The sequence below is a fragment of the Acomys minous genome (genome assembly GCF_964271855.1).
Source record: "Acomys minous genome assembly, chromosome: 2".
NCBI lineage: Eukaryota > Metazoa > Chordata > Mammalia > Rodentia > Muridae > Acomys > Acomys minous.
In genome coordinates, this window is record NC_140484.1 from 78,139,909 (window position 1) to 78,153,662 (window position 13,754).

At 50.1% G+C, this 13,754-nt stretch overlaps 1 protein-coding gene across 4 annotated transcripts in view; it reads right to left on the bottom strand.

The window, feature by feature from the left end:
- EEF2K (eukaryotic elongation factor 2 kinase) overlaps nt 1–13,754 on the bottom strand; it is a 53,279-nt gene that overhangs the window by 6,282 nt on the left and 33,243 nt on the right. For 3 of the 4 annotated variants that reach the window (XR_014777458.1, XM_084773211.1, XM_084773212.1), the window contains exons 5-15: nt 10,554–10,591; nt 9,870–10,041; nt 8,204–8,353; nt 7,322–7,454; nt 6,918–7,045; nt 6,199–6,400; nt 4,530–4,597; nt 3,327–3,401; nt 2,363–2,425; nt 340–474; nt 10–198 (exon numbers count right to left, since the gene is read on the bottom strand). Coding sequence is in view for 3 of the 4 variants with exons in the window: in XM_084773211.1 (XP_084629337.1) it covers nt 10–198; nt 340–474; nt 2,363–2,425; nt 3,327–3,401; nt 4,530–4,597; nt 6,199–6,400; nt 6,918–7,045; nt 7,322–7,454; nt 8,204–8,353; nt 9,870–10,041; nt 10,554–10,591 (1,353 nt within the window). In the remaining variant the exon portion in view is untranslated. The remainder of the gene's footprint in view (nt 1–9; nt 199–339; nt 475–2,362; nt 2,426–3,326; nt 3,402–4,529; nt 4,598–6,198; nt 6,401–6,917; nt 7,046–7,321; nt 7,455–8,203; nt 8,354–9,869; nt 10,042–10,553; nt 10,592–13,754) is intronic. The other variant, XM_084773213.1, reaches the window with a different exon arrangement.

Here is a 13,754-nt window from a genome sequence, read left to right on the forward strand (position 1 = left end):
TGCCCTTACCTTCAGAGACACATCAGCCAGGATGTGGTGGGGCAGCTGAGAGTACATGAGGCCCAGGCCCACGATGGCCTCCAGTTCTCCCAGGTCAGCCGCATGCTCCAGGTGGAAGATGGCTGACTCCCGGTCCCACTCCTCATCCTTCTCGCAGAAGCGGCCACCCTCGTGGTAACGTACCATGGCCAGATGGACCTGCCACATAGACAGACGTCAGTGTTGGTCTGGCTGCCTGGGAGGCCAAAGCCACGTCCCAGCGCATCCCAGCCAGCCTGCAGGAGGAAGCAGTTAGTGGAGGGGGTGAGCCCTGGGCTTAGGAGTGGGCACCGCCCATACCTTCCCCAAAACAGACTTCCCGATTTTCCTTTCAAGGTCCAGAGCATTTAGCCTTTGCACTTCCAGGGCCACAGCCGAGGGCCTGGGCAGGTGCAGGCGGGAGGGATTGAGCAGGTTCCACGTCTCCACACAGACCTGACGGGAGAGACCGGGTGGGTGGAATTTAAAGGCCAGAGAAGTGAGGGGCTGGGATTGGATGTGCTGACGCAGCTGTAAGCAGCCATAGCAACAGAAGCTGGCTGGTGAGGGAGTGGCAGGAGCCTCTACCAGCATCAAACTTTATCAGACAGGTGTGGCTCCAATTCCTTTGGGTTTGCTTCTGACAATTCAAACAAGAGTCTTGCTATGTCGTCCGGATGGACCTTGGGCTCACAATGCAGCCTTGGCTGGTCTTGCACTCAGGAGCTTCCTTTCTCAGCCTCTCAAGTGCTGGGATTACACGTAAGCGCCCCCCCACCCCGCCCCGTAGGGCTCCAATTGTAGTTATTCAATTGCCACCAGCTCACGGGCGTCGACAGGAGGCAGCAACAGGATACAGTGACCAGCAGAGCAGACCCCAGGGGCCCTGAGAAATACTTCCCCATCATTTATGAGCCCAGGGCTGCAGCCACGGTTCGTGCTGAGCCTTCTAAGCTTTCCCCACACCAGGCACTAGGAACGTCTGACTCCCACAAACCCAAGTCAACCATGATGAGGTGGGCGGGCAACACCGATGAGGCATGTCACGGAACACAGGCAGCTAAATGGCCCGCAGCCCCGAAGCAAGAAGGACCGGACCCAGGCTGCCAACAGCGACTCAGCTGAGCAACCCAGTCCTACTTCAGGCTGAAGTGGCTTCCTGTGGCCATCAGCAAAGGAAGAAGAATCCAGCCGCTGGGGATGGGGTTGGGGGTGGGGGGGTCAGGGTTAGAAGGTACCTCTGAGAGCCAGATGAGAGATCAGGCTTTAGGGGTGAAAGGATTCTGTAGGTAGGAGGGGCTCTCAGTAAACATGGAGAGGTGTGAGGCTCACAACATGTCTGAGAAGCAGAGACTAACAAGAGCAGTAAGGCTGGTCTTTCTGATGACTGGAGCCATTACTGAGACACTTGTCATATGCACAGGCAAAAGACAAATGCACTAAGAGGAGTGTGTAAAATTACCCTTGGCCTTCATGTTTTAAGAGTGTATGAAACACACACAATGAATCTCATAGACTTTGGGCCCCTTTCAGGTGGTCTAATTGTGTATATGCAAGTATCCCTATTTGGTTTTTTTTTTTCCCTCCGTCTAAAATCTGAGATTGGGAAGATGGCTCAGTGGTTAAAGCATTTGCTGTACAAGTATGAGGAGCAAAGTTCCTCCCCAGAAGCCTGGTAGGAGTGGCAGCCTGGCTGTAACCACCGCCCCTTTAGAAGGCAGAGAGGCGATCCCCAGGGTACCATGACTAGTAAGACTAACCAGATTAGTGAGCTCTGGGTTTGATTGAGAGACCCTGCCATGGAGAATAAGATATAAAGGATGACTCCCACTATCAACCTGCATGCCCACACACATGTACCCACACACGCAAAAGCCCCCATAACACACACACACACACACACACACACACACACACACACACACACACACACGACTCCCAATATCAGTCTGCATGCCCACACACATGTACCCACACAAAAGCCTCCATAACACACATACACACCACAAATGCACATACATGAAAAATGAAAAACTAATCTAAAATACAAAACATGTCTGAGCTCAAGCATTTCAAGTAACTGAGGAAAGTCACCCAGAACTCTAGTTTTCTCATATAAAAGATGTGATGAACCACTCAGCAAATCTCCCTGGGTGGTGGGTGGCAAGGAGCTCTCTGACATCTAGGCTGTCCTCATTACTGTCTTCCAGGGCCATCCTCTTTCCCCCTCCCCAGGAATCTTTTGGCACCTTGCACAAGGTACCAAAGGGCAGGCAGCGTGCCAGGAGGATGGCAGGGCACGGCAAGCACCAGAAGAGGCAGGCCTGTTGCTATGAGTGCATACCCGTCCAGAGCTGCCCAGGCTATCCTCGTCGGATTCAAGCCTTCGGTTGCCGTTGGAGTGGCCCTGCAAGGGAGCAGAGTTGAGTGATTGTAGAAGCCAGTTCCTGGGGAACAGGACCAGCGCCCCCAAGGTCCCTCCTCTAGGGACACTGGTCCTCGGCTTCCCAGATGAAGCTGGCACCTTCATCGGCAGAGTGATGAGCTCATAGTCTTCCTGTCCCTGTCTCTGTATGAACAGACTGAACTGACCCCAGGGTACCAGTGCCAGCATGAAGCCCCTGGGAAAATGGTGGTTAATTCTTCCTCGGGCCAAGTCTCCTCCTGCATGCTTTACGTTCATAATTATATAACTGAGACCAAGGCCTTCCGTGTAACAGACCCTACTCTACAGGTTCCATTTTGGTGCATGGTGAGGTCTCTGAAGGGCTGAGTATTGAAGAAGTCATTTCCAGAGACTGCTGGGAGGGAGACTGAGGAAGGAGGCGCGATGACCTGCCCCTCTTCCTCAGCACCGCCAGTGCTGTGCCCCGGAGCCACACCCTCCCAGTTACACCAGCACCAGTGAAGGCCATTACCCAGCATCCTCTCTGCTCAGCAAGTAAAGGTTCCAGCTTCAGAGATTCCTCTGCTGTTGTCTTGCCTTTGGTTTTTCTTTGTTTGTTTTATGGTTGTTGTTCTTTTTGAGATGGGGTACCCTTAGTGCAGTCTGGCCCTGACTATAACCCTCTCAGGTGTGTCACGTGCTTGTTATTTTCAATCTTATATCCATAACTTCCTCTTCCTTCCTCATCCTTGTCACCCCACTTCCTCTTCCTCCCTGCATATGCCTCTGTCTGAAATCTGGTTTGCTGTTTTAATTTTTCTTCTTCTCAGGACCAACTCTCATTCCTGTTAGCTTTTTATCTTCACGGATAAAACAGGTGAGGCAACAAAGATCTCAGGACTCAGAGTCTGGGGGTGCTTACGTGGGGGTGCTCAGGGTCATCCAGGTCACTTTGCCTCTCGCTTGGATACCCGCTGTCCCCGCTGTTCTCTGAGTCCTGCGGAGAGAAGACATCCTGGGTCTGAGTGGTGTTCTCAGTACCTGGATGTCCAGGACGCTTGGACATCGTAGTCACCTGTTTCCTCTCCTTTGCTTCCTCATTCAACACAGTCTTCCTCCTGCCTCTGGCTGGTCAGGAGACCAGAGAGCAGTAAAGGGTTGTACAGAAGAACTTAGGCCCTGGGACCCGATGCCCGGACACGACCCCTGACTTTGCTACTCGCCAGCCACGACCTGGGCAACTGCTGGATTTCTCTGAGTTTCTGTCTCCTTGGCTATAGAATTCAATCTAGAACCTTTACTGAAGGGCTGTTATGCCCCAGAAGTCCCCCGCTAGTTCTGTTACTAAGAAGTGAATGGATCATGAGCGTGCTAGCCTCCTCAATGGGGTGACCCAGTGATGAGTTCATTGCTGAATGTGGTTTTGGGGCATGGGGTCTTGCAGGGGGAAGCGGGTTACTGAAGCACACCTTCTGGTCTCTTTGCTGCACCCCCTTTGTTTCCTGGCCACTAGGAGGTGAGCAACTTCTGCCGCTGTGTTCTGTGTCATCACACAGAAGCCAAATAACACAGGGCGGAAACCTAGCAAACAGTGAGTGTTAAGTCTTTCCTCCTGTATTTCGGTACTTTCTGTTTTTGTCTTGAGTCAGAGGCTGGCTCGTATAGCCCAGGCTGGCCTCAAACTTACTATGTCACCAAGGATGACCTTCAACTTGTAATCCTCTTGCCTCCACAAGTGTTGGGATTACAGGTGTATATCGCTATACCCAGTTTCTGTGGTTCTGGGGATTGAACTCAGGGCTTCCTCCATGTTAGGCAAGCACTCTATCAGTCGAGCACATCCCCAGCCCCCACCTAATTCTAGAACAAAATCCAGTAGTAACAAGAATAAGAAAAAAAAAAATCTACCTCATACACTCTGAGAATCAAGTGAAAAATCAGAGCCCTTTAAAACCCCATCTGATCAAGGCGGTGGGTCCAAACAGAAGCCCAAAATGAAGCTGAGCCTGTGGTGCAATCTGCGAGATGCCCAAAGCAGACCTGGGCTGGACTGCCTCTCTTACCCTAAAGCCCTCTTCTAGACCACCCTGGGATGGCAGCCGGCATCCCCCTGTCCCCCACTCACCCGGTGATTGTCCACGCGGTCATGGTCTCTAGGGCCCGTGTTATCGAGGTCACCAAACACTGGCCAATCTGAGCAGGGACAAGCAAAGGTGATGTAGGACCTGCCCAAGAGCTGCACGGCACCTGCACCAAACTTCAATATGTAGCCTGACTCCTGGCAATCCTCCTGTCTCAGCCTACCAAGTGCTGGGGTCACAGGTATGCACCACCATGACCAGCAGTTTAATTTTGCTTTTTAAAGAGAAGCGCAGCATGGGGGAAAGGGAACTGTCACCCTGAAGAACTACAGTTCTCCCTCCATTCTTTCTAAGTTTACCACTTGACGGCCATGGGATCTGTGCCTCTGCCGTGTGCACAGCTGTGCGTGTGATGCGCTGAACGGCACATCGGCGCTGAAGAAAGCGTAGATATGATGGAAGAGAAGACACCTGTCGACGTGGGGCCCAAAGTGTGGGTCGCACATGGCTGTCGAGCCACCTATCTCCTGGTAGTCACCGTTCTCTGTCTCCTGTCCTAAGCAAGTGGCAGCCTACCTGTCTGGCTGACCAGTTGTTGTTGTTGCTGCTACTGTTTGGTCTTTGAGACAGGATCTCACTATCTCTGGTTGCTGTGGAACTCACTATGTAGACCAAGCTGGTCTTGAACTCACAGAGGTCCATACCTGCCTTAGTCTCCCAAGTGCTGGGATGACAGGCTACCACACCCAGCGATTGACCATTTTTTATTAAGTCTGCAGGCTGGGGGTGAGCTCAATGTTAGAGAATAAGGGGGGGGGAGGCCTGTTCCCAACCCCCAGCACATACCCATGTACATACAATCCACACACACACAAATGGCTTTTAAATTTGTAAATAGTTTTTAAATTAAAAAAAATATTTTATGGCAAGTGCCTCTATCTAGCAAGCCATCTTGCCTGCCTTAGCTTTGCTCTTTTGACTTATTGATACGATATTAAAAGGTTTCTTAATGCAGAACAGTTCTCAGATCTGATTAAAATGGCTATATTCTTTATTCATTAGTACTTTTTTTTTTTAAGATTTTTTTTGGAGGGTGGGGTTGTTTCTTTTTTGTCTTTACTTTTGTTTCTTTGAAAAAGAGTCTAGCTAGGCATGGTGGCACATGCCTCTAATCCCAGCACTTGGGAAGTAGAGGCAGGCAGATCTCTGTAAGTTCGAGGCCAGCCTGGTCTACAAAATGAGTTCCAGGACAGCCAGTGCTACACAGAGAAACCCTGTCTTGAAAAAACAAACAAAACAAAACAAAAAGAAAAAGAGTCTAACAATGGAGCCATGGCTGGCCTGGAACTTGCTATGTAAATCAGGCTGGCCTCAAACTCATAGAGATTTCCCTGCCACTGCCTTTGTCACGGACCACAACGACTGGTTTATTCAGTCTGTATGCTGTGCACATAGGACATTAGACAGAATGTTCTCTTCTGTGCTCTGCCAGATGCTGGCTTTGTTAGTTCATTCACCACCCTGAGGTGGGCTGTCTACCACAGGGGCTGTCTGTTTCCATACACTGGACGGCTGCGTCTTGAAAGTCTGTCCTATGAACTTGCCAGTGCAGCCATCTGGGCTAACCTGTCTTATTTCCTACCAGGAACAAAAGCAGTTTAGCTCTGTTCTACCTGCTCCCTGCTCCCTGCGATCACATTATCCACAACTTACGGAGGTGGTCCAGTTTCTGGCTGTGTGGTGTGGCTGAAGATGGAGAGGAAGGCAGAGAGTCAAAGGTCACATCGCTCATGTTCTCATCCCCAGAGTTCTCTGAGAGGCGAAGGAGCAAGGGGGGCCTGCTGCCAGAGAGCGTCCTTATGCAGGGACTCCCACACTTTTCCTCTGTCCCCCTCAAGATGGTCTTGGCTGATTGCTGGGGACATTAATGGGGATATACTCACATCATGCAAGAACACATCCAAAACCTTTATACATGCATAGTAGGGGATCTTGAAAAAAATCAGTTCAGGATTAACCAACTCTATGGTATCCAAGAAGGGGCACATGGTTGGAGCTCACAGGGGCTACTAACCTGTGTTTCCTAAAACCTGGCTATGCTCCATAGGATTAAGGTGGACGCATAGCCCTATGTACACCCAAAGGCCAAAACTTGTTTTTGCCAACAGTCTCCTGAATTGGTTCTTGTAAGAAGAGTAAGATGGGTGAGTGGTCCCACTGTACACTCTTGGCAGGCCAGAGGGCCAGGTCTAGTCACCCATTTGTTAGTGTGCGCACGCATACACGCACGCCACCCCCCCCATATATGCAGGAACGCAATGCAAGTCACAAATAGGCCAAAAGCAAGCTAATGCCATCCCACAGGAAGCAAGGTCTGCCTTCTTGGTGACAGAAGGGCTGGCCAGCTGAGCAGATTGCTACTGAGTACTCACCAATAGCTTGGTGCTCTGGTTCACTGCATCCTGCTCCCTTGGTGAGAGGTCAAAGGGTGCCAGGCCCATGCTCTTGCAAATACGATTGCAGGCGTGGGAATAGAAGAAGAGAGCCATTCCACGGACACCTGCAGGAAGAACAGGGTGTCTGGTGTCTTATTTTTGCTCAATGACAAAGGCAGTAGGGACACTCAAAATGCGGCCATGACAGGCAAAAACAACAACAACAAAACAAAAGTCAACCCGCTGAACTGGAGGGGTGGTGGATCAATCAAGCTAAGTCTGATTCCCATGATCTCAGGAAAGGTCTAACAGTGTCTCAGTGAACTTCCTTGGATATAGAAAGCACTAGCAGCTTCTAGAGGACATGGTCTCTGCAGACATGGGCTGATGCCCCCACTTACCAAGGTTACCATCCCCAAAGTCAGTGCCTTTCTCAGTGTGGATCTGTGGGTCGGTATAAAGGTCACCCACACCCTGGATGTCCACCACAATCAGCTGATGACCAGAACGCTCAAACGTGAAATGGCTGAAGGCCTGTGCAAGGGCAGGAAGAGAAGGGAGTTGTAACAGACCCGACTGTGGCCTGGGCAGGTGCTGGCCAGCTGCTGTGCCGGAGGCTGTAATAATCAGGTGTGCCCTGTTGAGGGTGCTCGTGGCAAGAAGAGTTTTATAGAGTAAAAGACAAAAGGACATCTGTTTAACTCTGCAGACACCTCAGGGATTTTAGACTTATGGCCAGCTTGGGACTGTTGAAAGAAAACAGCACAGGGTGGCAGGGGTATAGTTTAAAAAAAAAAATCTTGGGAGACGGCGTGGTGGTTAAGGCATTGGTCATGCAGACATGAGGACCAGAGCTTGGATCCTTGAACCCATGTAAATGCTGGGTTCACTAGGAGGCCCCCCTCTAAGTCCAGCCTTAGAAAGTGGGGATGGGAATGTCAGAGTGAGCTGACTAGGAAGTCCAGCTGTATTAGTGAGCTCTGGGCTTGGTTGAGAGACCCTGCCTCAAAGAAGGTGGGATGACCAATATCATGTAGGTGTGCGCATGCACGCACACGCACACACACACATACTTGCACGCCGCTGACATACACAGGACAATTGAAAAAGGTGAGTCATCTTTAGGAGCTGGAAATACTGTTCTGTGGTAGGGCATGTGCCTAGCCAGCATGTTGGGGCACTGGGATCACACATGCTCCAATGGGGGTGAGAAGCCTTTAAGGATGTAAGGCTCCACCCGCAGGGATCTCCCCAGCTGGTGCTGAGCCCGCCCAAGGCCTCACCTGTGGTGTTAGTCGGATGTTGTCATCACGGACAAAGCCTGAGTTGGAATTATACTTGATGTAATTGCCCTCGATGTAGTGCTCCAGGTGGAAGAGGGGCTGGCCTTGCCTGTCCTTCAGCTCAATGATGCACATCTGCATGATATCCACCTGGTGGAGGAGCAGGGAGCACGGTCAGGTGGAAGGGGCTGGCTAGGCGCTCAGCTGGGCACAGATCCTGCTCTCATCACTCACTCTTGCGAGAACTGCTAACTGTATGTACCCAGAAGCCACCCTCCTCATCTCCTTTAGGTATGAAGATCACCGCCTCTGGATTTTAGCAGGGTGCACAGTCAAGATCACAGAGGGAGTCGCATTGCTTAGCCAGCCTCTCTTGCAGCTAGGTATGACCACGTGACCACACCTAGCCAGCTGGGAATGAGCACTAGCAATCCCACAGCTCTGTAGGCCGGTTGGCCTCAAACTCAGAGATCTGCCTGCCTCTGCCTCCTGAGTGCTGGAATTAAAGTCATGTGCTGTCACCATTACCTGGCTGTGCTTTAGTTTTCTTGAGTGCAGGTGGGGGGGGATATCAGATTTGGCACAAAGATTAAATTTATGGAAGTCCAAAAAGATCATTTTTCATGCTATTGTTATTTAAGTCATTGTTAGGCAGAGGCCCAAACTGGTGGTATTATAGAACCTTTAGGAAGTGAAGTTTCACCAAGGGAAGTGGGCCACTGGGCGGCCCTCGGGGCTTTACAGCCCAGCCCCACTTCCTGTCTGCGTGACCATCTGCCTCATGTCCTGCTGACAGGACATTCCTACCATCTGGGAGCTAAAATTAACCTTTCCCAAAAACAAGAAAAGTGGGTTTATTTTCTTTGCAATGGGGAATTACAAGAAAAACCAACATTTTTAAATTTAAATTTTACTTTTTAATTGATTTATTTTGGTGGGAGGATTTCAAGATAGGGACTCACTGTGTAGCTCTGGCTGTCCTTGAACTCCCTATGTAGACCAGGCTGACCTCAAATTCACAGAGATCCGCCTGCCTCTGCCTCCCGAGTGCTGGGTTTAAAGGCGGGCGCCACTATGCCTTGCTGAACTTTTACAAAGTATGTGTTGAATGTTATGCACAGTTGCTAATGTATATACTATGTATGGGCTGTAAAGAGGAGTAAAAGAGACCCCTGACTTTTATTTCCTGTGCATTGGTGTTTTGCTTGCGTGTATGTCTCTCTGTATGAGGATGCTGGATCCCCTGGAACTGGAGTTATAGACAGTTGTGAGCTGCCATGTGGGTGCTGGGAATTAAATCCCTGTCTTTTGGGAAAGCAGCTAGTGCTCTTAACCACTGAGCCACCTCTCCAGGCCTGACCTGTGACTTCTAATCACTGAGGACTCTGCCTCGCACCTATCACTCTCAGTACCATCCACAACGTGGAAGAACCAGGCTTCAAAAGAAATGACCCTTCAGACAGGCAGGCAACAGCTGTAGAAGCAACCTGAGCCCAGAGGTGACAACTGAAACCCTTAGCAAAGACAACTGAACCAACCGGAGAGGGAGGGTAGACAGTTCACCGGAAGAGTCCTATCTCCATGGTGGCCCATTTTCTGCAGGGTGCAGGGGGGGGGGCGCTGCGGGAGGGGGGGCTGCACCAACCTCGAAGCGGGGCTCACACACCTGCTTGGGGGGCTTGTGCCGATTGTACTCCTCCCCCCAGAGCTTTGCCTCCATCTGGAGCTGCACATCCTCAAAGTACACGCTCCTATCCACTGGCTCGATGTAGCGCTTGGCCACGTAGTTAGAGGCACCCTTCCATTGCTGGGCGTGCAGGAAGTTGGAGAGTTTCTTCCTGGGGAGAAAGACAAGGGGGGCGGGGCTGCCTAGAGCTAAGGGGTTCACGACAAGGGGCGGGGCTGCCTAGAGCTCAGGGGTTCATGACAAAGGGGCGGGGCTGCCTAGAGCTGGGGGGCAGGGAGGGCAGGTTCACTGAGGACCCAGCTCCAGGATGTCAGCATAGGCAGACCCTGTGTCACCCAGCTGACTGAAGGAAAGAATGGAGTATAGAAGGCACAGGAAGAGCAACATCAGGAAGAACAACATCGCCACTCCTCCTCCAGAGCCAGAAGGGCTAAGGACCAGTGTCTGTGGCCTTGCATCCTACTCTCTGTGCCTCTAAATACCCAAGCAGGGGAGTGGCCACTCCCTTTCCTTCTGGAGCCCTACAACTGGGCCAGTGTGGGGTCCAACAGACACCGGATGGGTTACAAAGAGGCTTAGGCCACTTGTCTCCAGCCTTTGATTGGAAATACCCTGAAGTCTTAGTTTGTGAGTCTTGGTGGAATTTCCTGGTCAGTCACTTACGTCCTGAAGCACTCTCTCATTGCTCCACGGCCAAAGGGCTGAAAGACAGGATGGAGTCATCAGTGCCCACACCCAACCAGCCCCTTTGTCACTGCCTGTCCAGTAGGTGTCCTGTACTTTACCTCAACTCCAATAACCCTGTGCCTCAGTACCAAAGCCAGAAATGCCTTGCCTGGGATTAGGAATCCTGATAAACCATCTCAGCCCAATGGAAGAACCCACAGCACGGGCCAAGATGCTGGGGAGGCGCAGTGCATGGCAAAGGCTGCTTTCATACTCTTTGCTTTCTGGACAGCACTGGGTGAACAGGCCGCCTCTGCCGCATACTCCAGCCGGGATGAATGGCGTTTACACAGGCCCAAAGCAACAACGTCAATAGACTATGAGTGGAAAGTTCTGGACCTTTTCTCTTTAAAATGGTTATGTAAGCTCGGCGTAGTGATGCATGCCTTTAACCCCAGCACTCGGAGGCAGAGGCAGGAGGATCTCTGTGAGTTCAAGGCCAGCCTGGTCTGCATAGCTAGTTCCAGGACAGCCAGGACTACATAGAGGGTCTCTGTCTCAAACAAACAAAAAACCAAGCCAAAAGAGAACAGAAATATGACTGTGTAGGGAATTGTGTCGCTGGTATGAGAAGCTCGAGAATACTGTCTCAAAACAGAAGGAAGGAGGCTAGAAAAACGGCTCAGCAGTTAAGAACACTTTCTGCCTTACAGAGGACCTGAGTTCGTTCCCCAGCATCCATGTCAGCAGCTCCCAATCACTTGTAATTTGAACTCAGGGCCTCCTTCTAGCCTCTGCGGGCACCGTACCCATGTGCACATGCCTACACACACACACACACACACACACACACACACACACACACACACACACACCCCTATACAAGTACCCATGCAGGCTCACACTTAAAAATAAGGAAGGAAAACAGTAGAAACAGAGGGAAGGGAGGAGAGAGGCAGGTAACTTACATGTCCATGCCACACAAACCCACTAGGCTTATTCATTCCATGAAGTATTATACAGCAAAGAAAAAAGGGAAAATGCTGAGTAAAAGAAGCCACACTCAGAAGACGCAATGACGCAAGAATCAAAGTCTTAGGACTGAGCTGGGACGAGAGGGTTTGGGACAGTGTTGACTCTCGGTAGGTGAGTCGTGATGGGAGCAGCCTGTGTGGGGCACTCGCTCCACTCTCCTTCTCTGAGTGTTGTGCCAGCGTGTCCACCTTTGGAAGACTCGTCAAGGTGCATGCTTTGCTTGCTTCTTGGTGTGAGGATGGAACTTAGCGCCTCCCACATGTTGAGGACCTACATACATAGCAGTGAGGAACAGCTGCAGCTCTACTACTGTGTGCTTTTCTGCTGGTGTGTGACATTGTGTAGGTGCCCTCACTCTGCAAGAGGAGCTCTTTTTTCGGTCCTGCTTTCTTTTTTCTTGTGCAGGCCATGTGAGAGTGTCAGTATGTCTCAGAGAAAAGACCCCTGGTAGGGGGTCCACACTCCAGTGTGTGGCTCCAAGAACATACGAGTGGGCTCTGTGGGTTTAAACAGAGTATATAAAGTTGTGTGGGTGTGTGGGGAGGTGAGGACATGGGGGAATGGTAGGGGGAGGTTTGATTGGAACACTTTATGTGCACATGTTAAATTCTAAAACAATACATTTTAAAACAGGGGGGAAAGTTCTAGAGTAGAGTGTGATTGTTAAGCAACCAAAATTATATACTTCTTTGTCCTTCCTTCCTTCCTGCAGTGCTGGGCATGGATACCAAGACCTTGGGCATGCCGGGCAAGCATGCTACCACTGACCTACATCGCAAACCTGAACTGTATAAATTAAGTGGGCAATGCATACGGTATGTGAGATACATGTTAATAAAATAGTATTTAAAGACCCATAATATGGGCTGGTGAGATGGTTCAATGAGTAAACTTGCTTGTACCCAAGCCTGGCAGTCTGAGCATGCAGGACCCACATGACAAAAAGAGAACCAAGGGTGTAGGGGAGGTGGGGGGAAGGATGGAGTGTGGTGGTACACGCCTTTTATCTCAGCACGCGGGAGGTAGAGGCAAGCAGATGTCTGAATTTGACGCCAGTCTGGTCTACAGAGTGAGTTCCAGGACAGCCGGGCAACATAGAAAAACCACCCTGTGTTAAAACACACATATATACACACAAAGAAAGAAAAGAACACCAACTGTCACAGCTGTCCTCTGACCTCCACCTGTGCACTGCAGTACATGTGCCTTCAGACACAAATAAATAAATGCAATAATAGTAATAATAACAATAATAAAACACGATATAGGGCCAGTGGATGGCTCAGCAAGTCAGAGTGTATGGCACCTAGCCTGACAACATGAATTTGATCCTTGGGATCCAAATGGAGAAAACAGAGAAGCAAGTTGTTGACCTCCACAAACATACACACACACACACACACACACACACACACACACACACACACCCCTACACACACACACACTAAATAAAAATACAATTAAACATAATATGTAAATGATAACATAGAAAAACTCCAAAGATAAAATTAAAGCTGGGGCTGGAGAGGTGGCTCAGCAGTTAAGAGCACTGTCTGTTCTTCCAGAAGACTTGGGTTCAATTCCCAGCACCCACATGACAGCTCACAACTGTCTGTAACTCCAATTCCAGCGTATCTCATACCCTCACACCAATACACATAAAAAATAAAATAAATAAAATAAAAGGCCAGGCACAGTGGCACAGGCCTATAATCCCAGCACTCGGGAGGCAGAGGCAGGCAAATTGCTTTGAATTTGAGGCCAGCCTGGTCTACAAAGCAAGTCCAAGGCAGCCAAGGCTACACAGAGAAACCCTGTCTTAAAAAAGGAAAAAAAAAAAATAAATTAAATTAAAAAATAAAAGCGTGGGTCACCACGGCTGGCACTGTCATATTAAAAAAATGAAAGTGGGTTACAGCATGCATGCAGGAGGCAGAGGTAGGAAGGTCACAAGCTGGAGGCCAGTCTCCAGTGCATCATGAGTGTGAGGCTGGCCAGCCTGGCCTACAAAGCAAGACCCTGCTTCTTTGTCTTGTCTGTCTGTCTGTCTGTCTGTCTGTCCATCTGCCTGTCTCACACACAGACACTAAATAAATAAATATAACAAAATTAAATAAAGCAGGAGTAAAAGGAGGGCACTAGAAATGTCTTGGGGATGCTCTT